The sequence below is a fragment of the Acomys russatus genome, chromosome 12 (genome assembly GCF_903995435.1).
Source record: "Acomys russatus chromosome 12, mAcoRus1.1, whole genome shotgun sequence".
In the NCBI taxonomy this organism is placed as follows: domain Eukaryota; kingdom Metazoa; phylum Chordata; class Mammalia; order Rodentia; family Muridae; genus Acomys; species Acomys russatus.
The window spans coordinates 43,030,824-43,050,226 of NC_067148.1; the positions used below are offsets into that span (position 1 = coordinate 43,030,824).

The 19,403-nt window shown below is 45.0% G+C and overlaps 1 protein-coding gene across 1 annotated transcript in view; it reads right to left on the bottom strand.

Annotated features, from left to right (window-relative positions):
• The window catches only part of Hdac4 (histone deacetylase 4), a 211,594-nt gene extending 209,984 nt beyond the window's left edge, over window positions 1-1,610 (bottom strand). Inside the window, exon 1 of the mRNA XM_051154365.1 lies at window positions 1,245-1,610. Coding sequence (XP_051010322.1) covers window positions 1,245-1,266 — 22 coding nt within the window. The 5' untranslated portion in view covers window positions 1,267-1,610. The remainder of the gene's footprint in view (window positions 1-1,244) is intronic.
• Window positions 1,611-19,403: the final 17,793 nt, after the last annotated feature.

Consider the following 19,403-nt stretch of genomic DNA (forward strand, 5'->3'; position numbering starts at 1 on the left):
GATACTCGCGGTACTGTACATAATATACTCATAATAATTGTGTGAAGTCAACTTAGAGTTCTCATGAACTGCCCTAACCACATAAAGACAAACTGTCAGAAGAATGTCAGGTATATGTGCACCCTGACATCAACAACATTCACAATACACTAACATGGAAAACATCTAACACACAACCTCACTTACAGATATGGACACATGTATCACTGCATGTTCACAGACAGGGAAGATGCACACCTCCATCTCACTGCAGAGTAGGAGGGAGACATACATACCAATATCTACTGTAGACATTTCAGTCTACACAGCTTAATTTTTTCCTGCAATCAACCATAAACCATTTCTTTACAACAATCAATACATGAACTGAGTCAATAAAACCCTTCTACCTAAACGAACCCTGGCGCCCTGCCCTCTGAAGCTCTCAGACACGGCAACGATGCCCCAAAGACGAATGACCACTCTGCTTTAGGCAGTCCTGGAGGAAAGGGCCTCGACCCTATGTCTCTGCCTCTACTCGATGGAGCAGGCTCAGAGGCAGGCTGACAGAGCCTCAAGCATCCATCCTAGTGTATGTCCAGACTCCTGTGTGTACCCAGGATAGTCACTGACACCTAAAGCTCTAGAGACTACACAGTGCACTAGAAGTAGCCCAAAACAGCCAAGGTATATGAGACCCACACCTTAAGGTGGGTCAGGAAAGGCTCTCTACATTTATCATGGTTTATGCTTTGCTACTTCCTAAGGCCAGCATGCAGTTTCTAATCCTGTTCTGTCCTCACTGCTCTGTGACCTTACACCAGTCCTTTGTCACAGCAGTTCCAAACGCATCTAGTGCTGCTGAGAAGCGCAAAGGCTTGTGAAACGCTTAATATGGCATCAAAGAAAGCAAACTAAGACACTGGAATGCCTATGTGAGGCTTCACCCCACAAAGGGTCATCATCAATCACAGCAGCACTGCCCCTCACTTGTCCTGATGAGAATCTCACTCTGCAAGTTACCTACTGATATTTATGCATCACTTACTCGAGAACAATTCCCTTTTGCGGGTACCCTGAATCCCTGGGAGGTCTCCATCAGCCCTTTGAGCCAAAAGACAAGAACCCAGTTCCTGTGCACTTGCTGATGCTGCCAACAGAACCTGCCACAGGAAAGCAAAACGTAAAATGGAACAAGCAGGCTGAGGGGCAGCAGCAATACACGTGTAAAGAAGAACACTAGAAACCAAAGGTGCAGGTCTTACCTGGATGGCTTTGGGAGCTCATTGCTAGCAGCGTCAGTGCCTTAAGTTCAAAATGGCTCACAATGTCCACGTAAACAGTAGCTCCAACAAGCGCCAAACTTCCACCAGCACATGCAAGTACAAAACTGAGGAGGCTCGGGTTCCAGCTGTGTAAACGCGAAGTCTCACTGGCAGCGTCTTGTAAACCAAGTAATCCACAAGAAGAGCAGAAGTTGTCACCTGGCCTTGCAGAGATGAACCTGCGTGGTCAAAGAAAGGAGCCCTCAGTTGGGTTGTGAACACTGAATCTGGACACCACCACCTAACTAAGGAAATAGGCTCTAGTTTTCATTCTTTTCTTTGTTTATAAACCCAGGAATTTGGGGGGGGGGGGGCATTTCATACTAAACCATTTCAATCAGCATGAACCACTGAGGTTTTTGGCAAATCACATGTGAGCAAATAGACACAAGTGAACAATGTTCCTCATCACTACTGCACTCCTGACATTATAGGGTAGTTGTCTGGTGGCTGGGCTGTAGAGCTGTTACACCCGTGATAGGATACCCAGCAGTGTCCCTGCCCTCTGCCTAACAGATGTTAGTAGCACCTCCAATCATGACAGCGAGAGATGAAGAACCCTGCTGCACTATTCTGTGAAATAAACAGGAAAAATGTCGCTGCCCTGCGTTGCCTTTCATTGCGAAGCGCCCATTTTTTTAGATTCTGGTGCACACCGCTGTCACCATAAAATTTTGTTCAAATCCTGCTCCCCACTTAAGAGTGCCATAAATTATCCCCCACACTCCCATCTTTATACCTGCATCTTCTCAACTCTATAAGAAATCTACCAGAAAGGCACCTGGGGTAGCCCCTCCCAAGAGGCAAGTGCTTGGTATCATCCAAACTCAGATCCTCCCTGCTGCCCTTATCTTTTTCTGCCCTTTGTACATAGGAACCACTGCCCAGAGAGCATCCTGATCCCTGGCTGCCACTTTTGCCGGTCACTCTACATCACTTGGTAAATCCTCACTAGATACAAGATTTGGGACCACTGCAATTCTGAGGGCATTGTCAAAAGCTCTGGTAATGTGAGGCCCATGGATTTAAGATTCTCGCCCTGACCAGACTCTTCCACAACCCACTTACTTCAGAGACAAGCCAATGAATACCAACCTAAGACTAGCTGACTGATTCTGGTACCAGTGCCTACTGAGACATCTGTCTATTTTGTCTCTTCCTTTAAGAACGTGACAAATCCTTGTTTGTTTTTTGAGAATGTCTCACTATACAGACCAAACTGGCCTGAACTCAGAGACTGCCCTGCCTCTGTCTCCTGAGTGCTGGAAGTAAAGGCATCTACTACCACAGCCCAGCCTATGACTCTTTTTATTAAGCAAGTCAGGAATTTTTCCTGAGCTGCTCGCAACTAATCAGCTCACCATGTCAAGAACTGGACCCTAGAGGTGGGGCGCTCAAGTGGTCTCCAGCTTTACATTACTGCCTACAACACTGTGACCCTTGTCTTTTACATCAACTGCTCTGCACCTAATTACACCATGACTTATCCTCAGGTTCGGAACTTTTATTCCTTTCAGTTAGGACACCACTCACTTCCTTAAAGGAATACAGGTGGCACAATTCTGCAGACCCTGTGACTCTCAGGCAACTTTGCATCCATCTTGCACACATACAGCTTGGCTAAGTAGGAAAGTCTCAGGCCACAGCCACCAACCCTGCCTGTGACACTGTTCCCTTGGCACCATGAAATATCCTAAGGCCATCTTCCTCAGAGTTCCTGTCTACGTAACTTTTAGGGCTGGGTATTACTGGTGTTATTTTCTGCTACCTACATGCTACCATGTCTTTTCTTTAGCCTAGAAATTTAAAAATATTGTCAGATGTGTGCCTTGAATCATTTTGCTCACAGCAAGACCTTTTTATACATCTCCACCTTCCCGATCTGGAAAAATGCTCAGTCACCTTTGATTATTTTTATTCAGCTCCTTCTGGCTTGAGAGAGTCTATGCTGGTGGCTGGACCCTCCCCTCTTGCCTCAGACACATCTGTTGTTTATTCTGCATTCCCAGGCGGCCTCTCTGGTGCATTCTGCACACGATTGATGAGATCTTCCACATTATCAGTTTTCTTCATTGTGATCCTGATGGCACTTAAGTAAACTGTCAACGTTGTTCTCCACTCCTTCCCTTGCAAACCTTCCTTTAGCCTGAACATCTTCCAGAACGCCCTACCCCACACACCCTCATTTCTTGCTATGTCTAGCCAAACTTCTAAAAACACTTTCTTCTGACTTAGACAGGACTCATGCTCTGAGGTATGTTCCTGGGTATTCCAGAATACCTGTTCACAGGCCCCAGATGGTGATTATGGTTTATTTATCCTCAAAGGACACCTCCAGATCCAGATCCAGATGCACCCAAGCCCACCTTCCCTTACTACAAGATAAGCCAACTTCCCAGGGTTGTAGCTCCTAGACAAGGCTTCCAGCAAGCTCTCTAAGCACCACTGATGGAGATGAGCCCCTTCTAACAGAATCCACAAGTTTTTATTGTGGCATACTACAAATGTTCTGGGGAGGACTGATACTTGCCAAGACCGAACACTAAAAACATCAGGGCTTAGGAGAAGAAGTCCATAAGCAATACACTACAGAAATACACAATAAAGAAAAATTACCACAGTTCACAAAGGACACTAAATAGTCCTAACAAAAAAAAGTCTAATAAATCCAGAATTTTAAGAATCAAAAACAGTGACAACAATTTAAGTAAGAGGGTGAAGAGGAAAATGTCGGTAAGTTTGGGACTCAAGGACAACTACCCTCCCCTGTATCTGTGACCTCATCAAACTGTCTGGACACTCCTCTAAGGGTACAGCTTGTCAGATGTGCTAATACGAGTTTTTTTTTTTTATACCAGATAGAAAGAACCACCATGAAGTAGAGTGGAAATGGTCTAGAGACAGAGAAGGTCACTCACTTTATGTAATATCAATGCTCCCCAAGCAACAGAGGCCCAGCAACGTGATACCTATAAGAGCACTTTCAGTATAGGCACATGCCACATAATGACTTTTAAGTCAACAACAGACTGCATAAAGCAAATACAGCAGTGGTCTCCTCATGTGACACTGTGGTCATCTTAGCCTGTGTAATATTCATATAATGGCAATGATGACAAAACTATACAATACATCCCTTCACAGAGCTGCATTTGACTGTGAAATGACAAATAAACTAAAGACATCTGTGTGTCTGTGGGGGCCTTCCTAGGAGGCACTGCCATCTTGAGTAGAGGACGCACCACGCCATAGGCTAAGACACCCATAGACTAAGACACCCAGAGAATGAAAAAGGGAAATGGAAAGGCAGCCAGACTCCAGCGACCCACATTTCTATGCTTCCTAGGACTGGCCTGCTCTTCCACACCCTCCCCACCAGATCAGCTGAACCCTCTGAAAGCACAAGCCCAACTCAATGTCACCTCCTTGTCTCTGTCAAGCATTTGGTCACAACAATGATAAAAGTAACTAACATGCAAACACTAACAGAGAGCAAGCTGTGAAGGTGACATTAGCATCCGACAAAATAAACGTTAGAGTCAATTATCACACAGGATGAGAGGCCCAGTTCCTAATGGCAGAGAGATCAGTAAGTTGAAGAGTAAATGAAAACCACGCTTCACTAGAAGCAAAAGGAAGAAAAGCATGAGGAAACTGGGCATATCTACAGCTGAGAGTCTCAATGCTTATTCCCAGGGACCTTCACACCAGCAGACAGAAAACTAACAGGATACTAGAATGCACGCGCACACACGCACACACACGCACACACACACCCCACATCACTCAGTGACACTTAATCCAACACTGTACAAAAGCAGTGAGGTTCACTGTCCTTTCACACAGAGCAGACTCTGAGACAGACACTTTCAGGCCCATAAAACAAGCACCATTAAGCTTAAAAGGACTCAAGTCACATGAAATCAATTTATTTTACTAAACTGAAATTAAGTTAAAAATCAGTAACAGAAAGGTATTTTTTAAACCCTGGGCAGCGGTGGCACACACTTTTCATCCCAGCACTTGGGAGATAGAGGCAAACAGATCTTTGTGAGTTCAAGGCCAGAGTAGTCTACAGAGTGAATCCAGGGCAGCCAAGGCTATCTGACAAACCCTGTCTCAAAACAAACAAACAAACAAACCCAAAATCTGTGTAAACTAAATAATGCACTTCAGTGGACCACACACCTGCAATGCCAACATTTGAAAAGTGGAGGCAGGAGAATCAGCAGTTCAGGGTCGTCTTCAACTACATGAAGAGTGTGGGCTACATGGAACCCTGTCTCAAACAAACAAACAAACAAACAACAACAACAACACTTCATGAATGAAGAAAATTGGAAAGTACTTTGAAATGAACGAAAATGAAAACACAAAATATCAAAATACGCAATGCCCAGAGGGAAATTCTTAGCACTGAATCCCTTCTCAATTCAGTGACTATAGGCTTCACTTTAAAAAAAAAATTAGACAAGAACAAACTAAACTACAAATAAACAAAAAGACAACAGCAAAGACTAAAAATCAATCAATGGAAAAAAAAAAAAAAAAAAAAAGGCCAAAAATGGTGGGGCACACCTGTTATCCAGACATTCAGGAGGCTTGGAAGGAAGAGAGCAAACTCAAACCGGGGCTACACAGTGAGCCCCTATTGGGAACACAGGAGGGAAAGAAAGCGAGAAATGAATGTGACTGGCAAAAATTTCACCTAATTGATGATGATAGGAAAACTGAGAATTCACAACATCAAGAAAGAGAGGAGGCAACTAAAGAGATGGCTCAGTGGTTAAGACCACTGCCTGCTGCTCTTCCAGAGGACTGGGGTTCAATTCCCAGCACAGACATAGCAGCTCACAACTGTCTGTAACTTCTGTTCCAGAGAGCTGACACCCTTACACAGATGTAAATGCAGTCGAAACACCAATATGCATAAAACAAAAATAAATCAATTATTTTAAAAAAAACTAGTAAAAGCAAGAGATCAACTACAGACCATATAGAGAGTAAAGGAGAAAAGGGAACATCGTAGACAACTTTACACCAAGGGCTTACAGTGTATTAACAAGAGCCTTAAAAGACCTAAATGTCAGCTATTTGTGAGGACACTCATAGTGGGGCACATCTTCTGGGTCCCAAATCCATCAAGGAGGCACATCCGTGACTCTTGTCATTGTAGGGTCTGCTTGATAGTAGCACCTGGCTTCCTTCTCTTGGACAGACGCTAGCTAGAATTCAATACAGAGGGGCTCTTTACCTTTGCACTTGGACACTTGCATTAATGGAGATGGGTGCGCATTTATTTCTTCTGTGCTGCAACTAAAAAGCCAATGTTATCAACTTACTGTGGCTTCAGCTCTGTCCACTGGAACTCCGTTAAGTCAGCTGCTTGTGCTTTCCTGACAAGTTTTCCATCTTTTTTTGTTGAGCATTTGTTTACATCAAGTTCACACTGAAGCCTCAGGTCCCAAGCCAACCACTGCAAGGTTTCTCCTAGTCACCCTTTCCTCATTTTTAACCTTTTTCCAACACTGAGAAACCTGACTCCTACAGTGTACAACATATCTCCTGGTGGTGTTCTCATACACTCACAAGTGGTTTCAAAAGCCTTACATATGACAGGCTGAGGAGACGGCACCGTCTATTCTCCACTGTGCTTCTGTCCTCTGCACTCTGCCCACCAGGCCCCTCTTCCCAGCTGGGGCTTTGCCCCAGCAGGAGAGCTGCCTTTGATGTTATTATGATGGGTCTACACTGTTTGTTTTTTCACATGTGAAGAGTGAGAAATAAAAATATATGGCTGATTCTGGTGGTGCTCAATTTTAATCCCAGAATTTAGGAGGCATATGGAGACAGAGCTTCATGAGTTCAAGGCCAGTCTGGTCTACATAGCCACTTCCAGGCCAGCCCGAGCTACATACTGAGACCCTGTCTCAAAAACTGAATAAAAATAAAATGCAAATACAGTACAAAAATATCTATAAAGCTAATTTTAAATTTCTCTTGTAGAGTGTTCATATAGGCTTCTCTTGCTGAAGAAAAGCTTTTATGTTGTAGAATCTGACACAAACCCAAAGCAAATAGTGCAACAAACCCAAGGCAAAGACTTCAACAATCATGAGCACTCTACCATCTTGCTTCATCCACACTGCCTCTTTCAAATACTAAGACCGACGCCTAAAACCTAACTAAGTGTTGCAGGTGAGTTCCTCTATAATCCTATTATCTACTATAACCATTTGCTGGCTTGGGTTGCTGCTGTTGCTGCTGTTTGTTTTTAATGCACTGCCAAAGGCATGTTGAAAATGGGTTTCAGCACCATGTACTCGGAGTTCTATTATAAGCAAGAAGGCTTTCAGAAGGTCTCCCCTTCTACAAGAGAGGTAAGGGCGATGGTCCTGGCCAGGGCAAAATCTGGTGGAGTCTGCAACAGGCTGTTACAACAGCACAAACTGGCTGGGGACTGCCTCTAGAGCTGGAGAGCCTGCCTTCCATTAACCGCACACCAGCCTCTAGAGTTCCTTCTCAGCCAAAATAGTCACTCCCTGGCACCACTGGAGACTGTTTCAGAGCCAGGCTGGGCCATGGCCTAGGACCATGACCCCAGGAGAAAAGAAAGAAAAGAAAAAAAAAAAAAAAAAGAAAAAAAAAAAAAAACCAACAACAATCCTGGACACAGAGGCAGAGGATTAAGGATGACTAGAAATGAGGAAAGTGAGGAGCTAGGTCCACTGTGCAAGCCATTTGACACAGATATGGGGGACCAGACTTAGGTAGGTCAGAGACAGTGAGTGTGCAGGCCCGCCGGCCAAGTGCTCCAGGCACCACACAAATGAAAAGACCATGCCTCAAAGAGCCAAAGATGATGTGCAATTCTGATTAACAAGCACCTTCAGGACAACAGTGACAGGCGTGGCCACCCTACTAACTGCAGTCTGACACTAGGCACAAACGTCGACAAAGACATCTCTTTCTCTACTCTACTCTGTCGACAAAGACATCTCTTTCTCTACTCTACTCTGGCTCTGTACAGAAGGAGTGGCACTGTGGCTTAATGAGCTAGGGTTGCCTGGGTTCTTCCCTCCTGCAAACTTGGAAATTCTGAAATCCTAGTTAGCTTGGCTTCATAAGAAGTAAAAAAAAAAAAAAAAAAAAAAAAAAAAAAAACTTCAATTGAGCAAAAATCTTAGACGCTATTAATCTTTAAGAGAATTTCTTTTAAAATCTTTATGAAGTTACCAAAAAGAGGTGTGAGCAAAGAGGGCATGTTCTGTCCCTTACCACACCCAGTGGATGGAGGAGGAGCAGACAGTTAATGACACCATCAAGCAAAAAGTGACTAGAGTACAGAGTAGCAAATGCAGACCATCTACAGAATATAGCAGGCCTGAGGAAGAGCAGAGCACCACTCTCAACACTGCCAAGCAATCAATGCCAGAGCAAAAGACATGGGAAGAACTGAAAGGTCTCAATAGATAGATAGATAGATAGATAGATAGATAGATAGATAGATAGATAAAATTAACTTAAGTCTGCAAAGAGGGTTGATATACCTAAGTGTTTCTTATACACAGGGGGCCAACAGAGCATAACACTGAGAAAAGGTAACATTTATGTTACCATCAGATATCAGTAAATATCTAGAGCTAAATTTATCAAAAAGATGTAAAATTTGTACACTTTTTTGGAAAGTATAAGTATATATATGTAAAATTAAAAGATTTAAATAAGTAAAAGAATATTTTATGTATATTGATTTAAAGACCTAACAATGGGTCACACATCAATGTTCCCCAAATAACTGTTATTCTATGCAATCACAATAAAAACTTAAATTAAGACTTTTTCCGTAAATTAACAAATTAATACTAAATTTTACAAAGAAACACAAAGGACCTGAAAGGCTTGCTCTCTCAATTATACTGGTTTATTATAAAACTAACATTTAAATGTTAGGACAAGCCAAAGAACATAATATTCTAAACTAAAACCAATACAAACAAGGTCATCTGATAATAGCCAAGATCCCACTGTAAGTCCCAAGGTTTCAGTCTTTTCGAAACACAATGCTTAGGTCATCACCCATGTAGCAACCCATCATGAAAACAGGAGAGGGGTTAACGACCCAGTCCAAAGACCATAGAGACCACTATTTTCTATAGTTTAAAAAAAAGGGGGGGAGGGAATTAAGAGTTTCCATTTATTCAAACTAATCAGAAGAGGGAAAATACAGCCACACAGCAGGAGAAGCAACCTGCTACAAAACATTCAACAAGACTGACACACAAAACTCACAAAAAATTCCCTATAAGCCTGAAGAACTGACAACCTTGATTAAAGGGGGGAGGGTGGGGCAACAGGTAAGAATAGGAACTTTACAAAGAGGTTTGTAAGCATTTGATCAACGCATAAACAGGTGTTCTGCATCTATGACAACAGGACAGCGAAAATTAAAACCAAAACAGGGCAGGACTAACTCATTAAAATGTCTAAACTGTCTAAGCAAAGAAGCACTGAGTATTAGGCATGGTAAGACCAAAGCTCTCACACTCAACCTTCCATGTGTGGAGGACCCAAGCACCCAGGAAACACACTCCTGGGTGATAGGAAGTAAGCCACCATGCATGAGTCCCATGGCCCACGAATGCATTCCAGGGCAGACCCAGCCTCTTCTTCAGTCATGTCCATGAAGACAGAGAAGTGGAGTGCTGACAGACTACTAGCCTAGCATGAACAAAGCCACAGATTGGATTGACCTCCAACACTGTAGAAACTGGGTATGATGGTGTGCACCTGTAAACCCGGCACTGGGGAGCTAAAAGCAGGAAGACTCGAAGTTTAAAGCCATCCCTCAGCTTGAGACTACATGAGACTCTGGCTAAAGAAATAAAATTAAAAAACAGGGACATATCAACATTATCTGTATATCCTCAAACTGGAAACCTTCCAAATGTTGGTCACATCATAGAATACTATGCAGCAAGAATAAAACTGTATCTTCTCATAGCCACAGACAGATCACACTTATAGTGCTAAGCAGAAGCAGGCAGACACACATGGGTCATAGTGGATAACACCATGAGTATAAAATCTGTAAGTGGATAATGCTGCTCTACTGTCCTAGGACATCCTAGAGAGCAGTGTGGAACTGTACAGGAGAGAAAGGAAGTGAGTGAGGAGCTGGTAACTGTCCTCATCCTTTGAACACAGGCACCCGCAAGACCACAATGAACAACCCAAACACTTCTAGTTGCTGCATGCTCTCACACAGGCTGGACCTCATGAAAGCTTGGGAGATGGAGCTCAGCTCTTCAAAGACCATCTTTCACCATGGAAGTCCAAAACAATACCCCCTTGCCTATCTTGTCAGTGTGCACCTTTTACCTGGTTCTCTAGGTGGCGGGTAAAGAGCTGACAGTACAGTTCTTGCAACTACCTTCCTACACTCTCCATGTGCACAAGAGTCTGCCATCTCCCCTGGAAACAAACCTTACAGAAAGGAGGTGAAGGTACATATTACACCCAGAGAGCAAAGGAAGGCCTGAGTCAGGATGATCAAAAATAATAAATGCATATGAAATGGTATAAATGTTTTGATTAAATGCTTAATCTAAATTTTATTGATTAAAATTGAAATAAATTTTAAGCAAATGTAAACTGCTGGCTGTATGATTCCCTACTTACATAGTAAGCATTTTGGTAAGCCCTCTTGTCCTCAGCAAATGAAATATGGGCTGTAAGGGTTAGCAATTATGTTTTATAAGTGTGCCATTTTATGATAGACAGCTCCCACGCTAAGAGAGTACAGAGTTTTCCCCATAATTTGTTGGGACACATTTATAGTTTACTTTCGTAATAGACTCCATACTTGAAAGTAATAAAATCCCATGTCACCATGTTCTAACAGGAATAAAATAAGGAGTACTTCACAAATCCACAAGCTGAGTCTGAACAAGCTGAGTGAGGCTGCACAGGTAATACTGCACACCTTTGATCCCACCACTCTGGAGGCAAAGGCAGGAGGATCTCTGTGAGTTTGAGGCCAGCCTGGACTATAGAGCAAGTTCCAGGATACGACAGGACCCCATAGAGAACCCCTGTCAAGAGAGACAAGAGCAGGGAAGGGGAGGGGACGGGCAGGGCTGCACAGAAGGCATGGTTCTTTCCAATGTGCCGGAGATCAGAAGATGAAAGTTATGATGAAGATGACGAACAAGGGCAACACGCCCTGTCAGCATCCTTGAGGCCTGCCATCCTTTCTCCACACAAGCCCCATGGATCCTCCTGCTGATGGCCACTCTACATCAGAGTTACAAATGATGAATACCCACATTGTATGATCCGTGTCGTGTATAAACTTCTTGGTAAAATAAACTCTTTAAAGGCTCAACTGGATCAAACATTCACCTAAAAAAATGAAATGCTTTTAGAGAAAGATTTTAGAGGAGGCCCAGATTTTTACCACAGGGCCCTACAGACTACTCAGTATCAAGCTGCACCACACAAAAGAAAAGGCCAGGATGTCCCAAGCAGATGGCTGTAATGCCCAAAGAAAGCCCAAGACTTACCAATGACCTACACAGGATCCCAAAGCAGGAGGCAAATGGCTCCAAAGCCTCACTTTGGGTTTGAAAGAGAATTGTCCCCTATAGTCTCAGGCATTTCAACACTTGGGTTTCCAGTTGTTATTGGCATTGTTTGGGGAGATGTATGAGGTGCAGTGATGTCACTTGGAACTCTCTTTGAGATTCAAAGAACTGATCAGCTTCCAGGTTACTCTCTCTGCTGTGTGGATGCAGTTAGGTGGTTTAATTCTCAACTTCCTGAACTTCCTGCTCCTGCTGCCATGCCTGCAAAACTTGCTGCTTTGTTTTGCTGGCCTGACGGACTCTGATCCCTCCTGAACTGTAAGTCAAATAAACTCTTTCTTCCATAAGTTGCCTTGGCCATGATTTTTAATCACGGTAACAAAAAGAGTACTTAATACACTCACTTAAGTGGACTAGTAAACATAGTGCCACCCTGACAGAGAACTAGGTACTCAAAATCAGTAACTTGGGGCAGTACCAGCCACCTGCACAGAAGCCTGATGTACAGAGTCACAGGTGGAAAACAGTGACAATGAGTTCCCATCTCCAACCACAGACACCACTTGAGTAGCAGTTCTCAGTGCACTCTAGAGCCTCTGAGAACCCAAAGCCTTTTCAGAGGGTGGGAAATAATTTCTTTCTTTCTTTTTTTCTTTTCTTTTGTGCTTCTCTGCCTAGCACCTTCCAAATGCTATGTGAGGACAGTTAAGCACACAACAGGAAAGAGAGCATCAGGGCATCAGGTTCTCTCTTTTCTCACCACAGCTCCACAGGCAGCCCTCATCCTAGGGTACCAGCAGTGTGCTCCACTGTTAGGGACTGGGCTGCTGCTGTGTATTCTAATGCTAATTACTGACTCAAGATTTCCTGTATACCTGTCTTTGTTGTATAAACTCTGCTCTACCTAATGCACAGTTAACTGGTTAATAAAGATGCTGACACCTGTGATTGGGCAGCAGAGAAGAAGCAGGCAGGCTTAGATTCCTAGGCTTGGAATCTGGGATGGACTAGAAGCACCAGGTCAAAGGAAGTGTGCCAGGACAGTCTGATGGAGCAGAAACCACCAGGAGTCATCAGGTTAGCAAGTGACAGGCTTTTACGTGGGTTTTAAGAGTAGTAGGATTAGAATAACTCAAAACCTGCCTAACATAGTACCTACAGCTTAATAATAAATCATAGTCTCTCTGTGTCAATCACTGGGGAACTAACTGGTTAAAGAAAACTGCCACTGTATTAATTTCTTACACACATTATTAATTCTAATTCCTTTTATACTCCTCTACTTTTAAATGTACATGCCCATACCAGGTGGCTTAAAACATGGGCTCCTTACACAGATTTCTCCAAAACCCACATCCATCAGCCGCACCTCCAGGACACACACTCACAGATGAACTCATTTCATCACTGCCAACCTGAATACAGACAGACTGCCCTCCAAGTCTGTTGCCATCAAGGAAACCTGTCTGAAGACTGGGAGAGTGGAGAGGCCCATACCCTGGTTCTGCATCAGTGGGGCACAGTGGGGCATGGAGTTGAGTAAGTGCAACAGGGGCAGAAGATGGCTTTCGCCACAGTCTCTCCTGAAATGGACGCTGGTTCTCTCATTTCTAACAATCTGTGCATAAAGTGCCCTCTCTTACTGTCTGGATGACTCCTGAGCAGTGACAGCCTGTTCCTTCCTCAGCTGCCCTTGAAGTTCATTCCCTTTGGAGTCAGCCTCTCTCATCTGTGTGACTCTGCATAAGCATTTTATTTGCCAAACATTTTCCAAAACTCTGATCTACTCACTGAATTGGTTAAAGATATTTTTGCCCAGTCTAAATGGAATTCTTACTCTACCAACAGAGGTGTCTGGGACAGCTCATGGGACCTGAATGGATGAGGACGAAACCCAGATGTATCTGAAGACCCCGAAGGGAGTTACATCTTAAGTGTGAACCTGAATCCATCTTGGATTTATATGAACAGACAATTCACCAAACACTTAAGTGAAAACCAGAAAAATGACCAACTAAAACAAGATGTGATAACACAAAACTTAGGGGCATGCCAGAGAAGCAAGATGCTGGGGACAATGAATGACTGACAAGCTCCTACATTTTGCACATGAAGACCAGAACCACATCCCAGAGAAACCCAGAACTTAGCTAGGTAGGCGTCGAAACCTTCAGCCACAAGGCATCAACAGAAATCCCAACGAAGGACACTGCTAAAAGGGAATGACTGTGATGACAATGACAAGGACGAAAAGCAAGCACACAAAATGTGTTACTGGGTTTCCCATCAGTGACTCATGGCCAGTGTGCCTGCTGTACTGGCTTCTGTGAGCTGAAGGAGAATGATTCAGATACAACAATAACGACAGCATAGCCACCATGGTCCCAATGCTACCTGCTAACTAAAATGGCATGTCGTCATATCATGCAGAGTGATGCCCCTCTGAGTGAGCAGTCTACCATCTGCCCACAAAATCCCTGGGTCTGCAGCCTAAACAAGGCCCAACATCCTCCAGGCTCCTACTGGAATTCCTACGAGGTTTGGGGCCTAAGGCTGTCTTCTGCTGAGAGCTGCACACCTCCTCAGTGCACCCCTCTCCCTGAGTAAAGGAGAGCAACTCAGCTCCTGCTCTGTCTCCACTTGAAGACTCCACAAACCACACAGGGCCACACCCTGGTCAGCCCAATGTCCTTCATTTTGTCATGCCATCTGATAAGGGACAAAACGCTGTGCTTCTTACCTGGAATGCATCAAAGGGCTACTACAAGAGGTACAGCTACAGGGCCTAATGTCATCTGCAGGCTCTTGAACTGCCTGCTCAACAGCTGTCCCCAGGCTGCCCCTGAGGGCCCATGACACTTGGTCTTCTGAGTCCTCCTCTCTCACTCTAATGAGGGTGTGTGTGTATCTTACTCTCCTCTCTGGGACGGCTCTGCCTCTGATAAAATGTTCTTCCAGAAACAAACTTTTCAGACCTCTAGCTCCACCCAGCTCCCAAGCTGTCAATCTCACTGTCCACTCTCTCAATCCCCAGGAAAGACAACCTACACCACCCCGCTGATGACTCATGCCAAAAGCAATGAAGCTCAGGGGAGAAGCAGACAAGGAGTGGGAAGAAGGCAGTCTTGGGGACCTGTCCTTCCCACAGACAATCGGAGGAGCTAAACTGGGAGGCAGGAAACTCTAGGGATGAGGAGAGGAGAACTGAGACCTCTCATTCAAATGGCACATGGGTACATTTAAAGAGTCTGGGGTAATCCTGGGAAAAAAAAGACTCAATACTGAGGTCCCATTACAGGTACAATTATGGGAGCCCTAGTCATAAGCAGACTGTCTGCCAAAAAATAAGAAAGCCATCATGATGACAGTGTAAGTGCTAGAAGCTCATATACCTGAGCAGGCAGTGTCCATTCAGTGTCCACCTGCTCACAGGGCTGCCAGCTGCCTACCTCTTCCAGGCTTCTCTGAAAAGGGCAGTCCTAGCTTAGTCCTCCAGATGTACTCCCTGCTGTCCAAGAAAGCTGAATCCCTGGAGGGGGTGCTGGTGGTCCAGCCTTCAAACCACCTGCTCCAGGATGGTATAGTCAACGGTATTCTGGGTTAGCTGTCCTCCCAGCTCGTGGTCTCGTCACCCTCACCTTGTCTTCACACCACCTGGGTACCATCCCCCAAAAGTCTCACAGAGCATCAAGCTGAGCAGGGCTCGGCTGGGCTGGGCCCTGACCCAGGCTCCCCATCTCCAGAGCCATGTGATGTTCTCTGCACTGGGAATTCCAAGTCCCCTAGGGACCAGCTAACAGCACCTGCTTCATCACAGGTCACTGAGAACAAGCAGTAATGATGTCAGTAAACAAGGTCTGGCCCTCTCAGAGGCCGTAGGATGCTGGGCAACTGCTGGCAATTCTGCAAGGCTAGGCCACATGGTAACTGCAGAGGGACGGCAATGCAGACCCCAGGCTTCCGGAGTCAGGAGTACGGTGAGGGGTCACTGGCCCATCTACTATGAGTTTACTGGGCCAGAACCAGGCATGAAAAAGGAGGGCATGACCCAAGACAGAGACAGTGCAAAGTCTCAACCTCTGACCCCTGCGCACCAAGGCCAAGAGCTGAGTTTGATTCACGTAGACAAAGAAGGTAGACAGCCTGATCAGGCTTGGCAGTTTGGACCATGTCAGCAATGAGTAACGGTAAAGAGGTACAAGCGCTGCAGTGGCCCATGGGTCTTATTCCCCAAAGGTACAGACTCATGTGAACACATCTGCAGACACTAAATGTACTTTGCAATTATACAGTATGTTATGTATTATTAGCTGCTAAAGATGAACTATAAATTACTCTTATGTATCACATATTCCTGCTATGTGAATACCTCTTAGCGTATATGTCACACCAGTTGTACAGCATACATTAACACAGGTCTCATCCCTTTTTATTTTTTAGGAGTGAACAAATATTTGTGGTCAGCACAGAACCAACAAGAATCTCCATTTTATAAGTCACCCACACTGCAAGCCTGCCATAGCAAGTACACTTTGAACTCTGGGAATATTCTGCAGTTGGCTATGTCTGTGAACTGATGCTACTGAACAGTAAGTGACCTTCGACTGGGTAGAGCCAAGCTTCAGAGTTTCTAATTGTAAAAGCGACCTGCCTGCACAAACCTAATGAGCTGCCACACTACTTGGCTATGTGGATTCGTTCCACATTCCCTCCCTTCAGAGCCATGCTGCCGGCCTCTTCTCCTTAGCCTTCAAAGCCCTCTTCAGGGAACAAGGAAAGGCACTCATGAAAACTTCCCAGTGCATAGTGACTGGCACCTTCATTAGAACCTGCAGGGTGCCAAGGACGAAAGCCATGTTCACATCCCAGCTACTGGTAAGAAAACTGGCAACAAACAGCAGTCAAGACACAACACACACATCAAGGTGTGTACATGTATTTACAGAAATTTAACTGTCACTTGGACATGGGAGAAACATATCATGTCACGGTGAAGAACATGATCTTGGAGCAAGTGTGACAAGCCACTGCCTTTCTGCCTCACTGCAATGGAAATGTGCAGCCTAGGAGCTGCAGGGCCAGACCAAGGACTCTCAGTGCGTTGTTTTGCATATTCTAAAAATGCACTGCAGTTGAGCAGTCCCCTTTCATTCTGTAGCTATTACCACACAAACATGCCTCTCTGTTATCTCTAACTGTGTATCTGACTGCTCTGCTAAGAAACTGAAAGTTCTGGGGACTCTAGACCCATTTTTCAAAGCTTAAAGAGATAGAGAAATGAGAAGAACGGAAAAGATAAAGGTGCACTTCATTCAATTTCCTCACCCCCAAACTAGATATGATGCGTGTAACTTGTCCCCAAGTGGTTTAGTCTCTCTGTGCAGCAGATCCACCCTCCTCTATTGCAATGCCCTTTGCTTCTCATGCTCAAGAAGCGCTCCTGTCAGGACTTCTGAGGCAGCATTTGGGGGTAGTTAAGTGGCACAGCCATCCTGTGTACTGCAGGATGCTCAGCAGCCTGGCCTCAATGCACCAGCACACAAACGCAGCTTGTTATGACAACCCAGACCATCTCCTTCACTATTAAATGGCTCTAGAGGAAAGATGGGTCAAAAATGGCTAGGGATGAGACCCCTCCAACAGACTCAACCCTGAGTGATACAAGTCACCACACACTGTCCAACATGAAGACTGGCTCAGTGACCACAGCACACTCCACAGCAATGGAAATTACACAGGAACTGTGTAATTCACTGTGTAATCACTGTGGCTTCATACTAGGACCCCAGTTTCCTGTGTTCTTTCAGTCTAAGCACAGAATCCCACCACTGGCAGCTGGCTGCCCAAGCTAGGCATGGTGCGCACCCACGGAACAGATTAAAATTAGGCACCCTAATTATTAAACTGTCACTGTAAAAGCCGGGAATACCATTTTTTAAATGAATAGGAGAATTAATGGATTTCTTCATTTGCTTGCATTTGTGCTACTCAGCCTGTCTTTTATTATCAAGGCAGTCATAAAAAATGCTTCTGTCACATATGCAAATTAAATCATTAGTATTTCCCAATTACAGTAACTGCTTATTTGTATTGCTGATCTATTCTTTCAATTTAGTTCCCTTAATATTAATGATATTAGAAATGCTTTAATAAAAATACTTAGGCAATCAAGAAACAAAATTCTCATTATATACCTTTCTGATAATATAAACGGAGGGAGGTCCACCCAGTATAACCCAGGTGGGCCACCTCACAGAAACTGAGGATAAACCCCAGAGACACAGTGCCCTGACCTCTGGGTGGGTTTGCCCGCGCCTCCAAAGGCCTCCACAACAGCGACAGGTGAACCAGAGCTTCCCAGGACACAGCCCAACCCAAGCAAGAGCTTCCACTTTACTCTAAGGCCACCAGAGAGGGAACTGTGAGGTTAGCCTATCCATGCTAAAGACACTTATCTAACAACACATTTATCTTCCTATGGTCCTGCCAGTACTCAGAAGACCCCTGGTCCATGTGCCACCCCATCCCAGATGCTCAGGGCAGCCTCCACATCACTGTAGGGCCAGTACTGCTCCTCACCAGCAAGGCCTGGCCCTGCTCTGCCCATAAGGAGTGCAACTCTGAACAGACTTTTGTCAATCGCAAACTTCAATCTAGATAGAGTCTGAACAAGTCGTAATCAAACTGTGAGTCTGGAATCTGTGCAGATTGAGTCAGACCTGCAACACAGATCTGATAGTGCTCAGGTAGGCGGAGTCCTCTCTTAAACAGGTGGAACCATTTGGGCAGAGCAGGGACCTTGTACCCAAACCCTCCAAGAATCTCAAATACACAGCAAGGGGGCAATCCATGGGTAGAGCTACAAAGACAGGTTCATCTCAACCCAACACACCATAGGACTGGGCAGTCAGTTAAACTGAGAATTCCCTGTTTCAGATGAAAGATCACCTCAGTCTGTCCAGCTCACGGCACCCTCCTGGGACAGCTGGGCTAAGAGGCTGACCCCAAATACCGAGAGGAAGAGAAGCAAACGGAATGGCAGCAAGAAAGCAAAGAGGATGCGTCTACGCCCACACAGTTCTGCAGGGTATGCAGGAGAGCCTGATCCCTACGTGAGCAGCACCCATCTCTTCTAGCAAGGACAGGAACAGGAACCACAAGGGAGAGAAGCTGAGACCAAAGCCTCCAAGCAGACACTAGGGAGCCAGACACTGGCATCGGCGCTCGCCAGCTTGCCTCTGCAGAGGCTGCATAACAGGGTGCAGTGTACTACCTCTTCCAACAACACCCTGGACAGGGAGAGAGAAATGACCCCAGGGCACCTTTGACCATGCTGCTAAGAGCAGTCTGCAGCCAAGGCAGCACTGAGACACGCAGGTTCTAAGCCTATCACCCCTATTAGGTGTTCTTAGTCTGAGATGCCTAGCATACTGGGAGGGCACCAAAGATCCACAACCCCTTAAGCTATAAGCAAACTCGAATTTGGAAAGTTTTTAGCCCCTCTCTGTGGAGA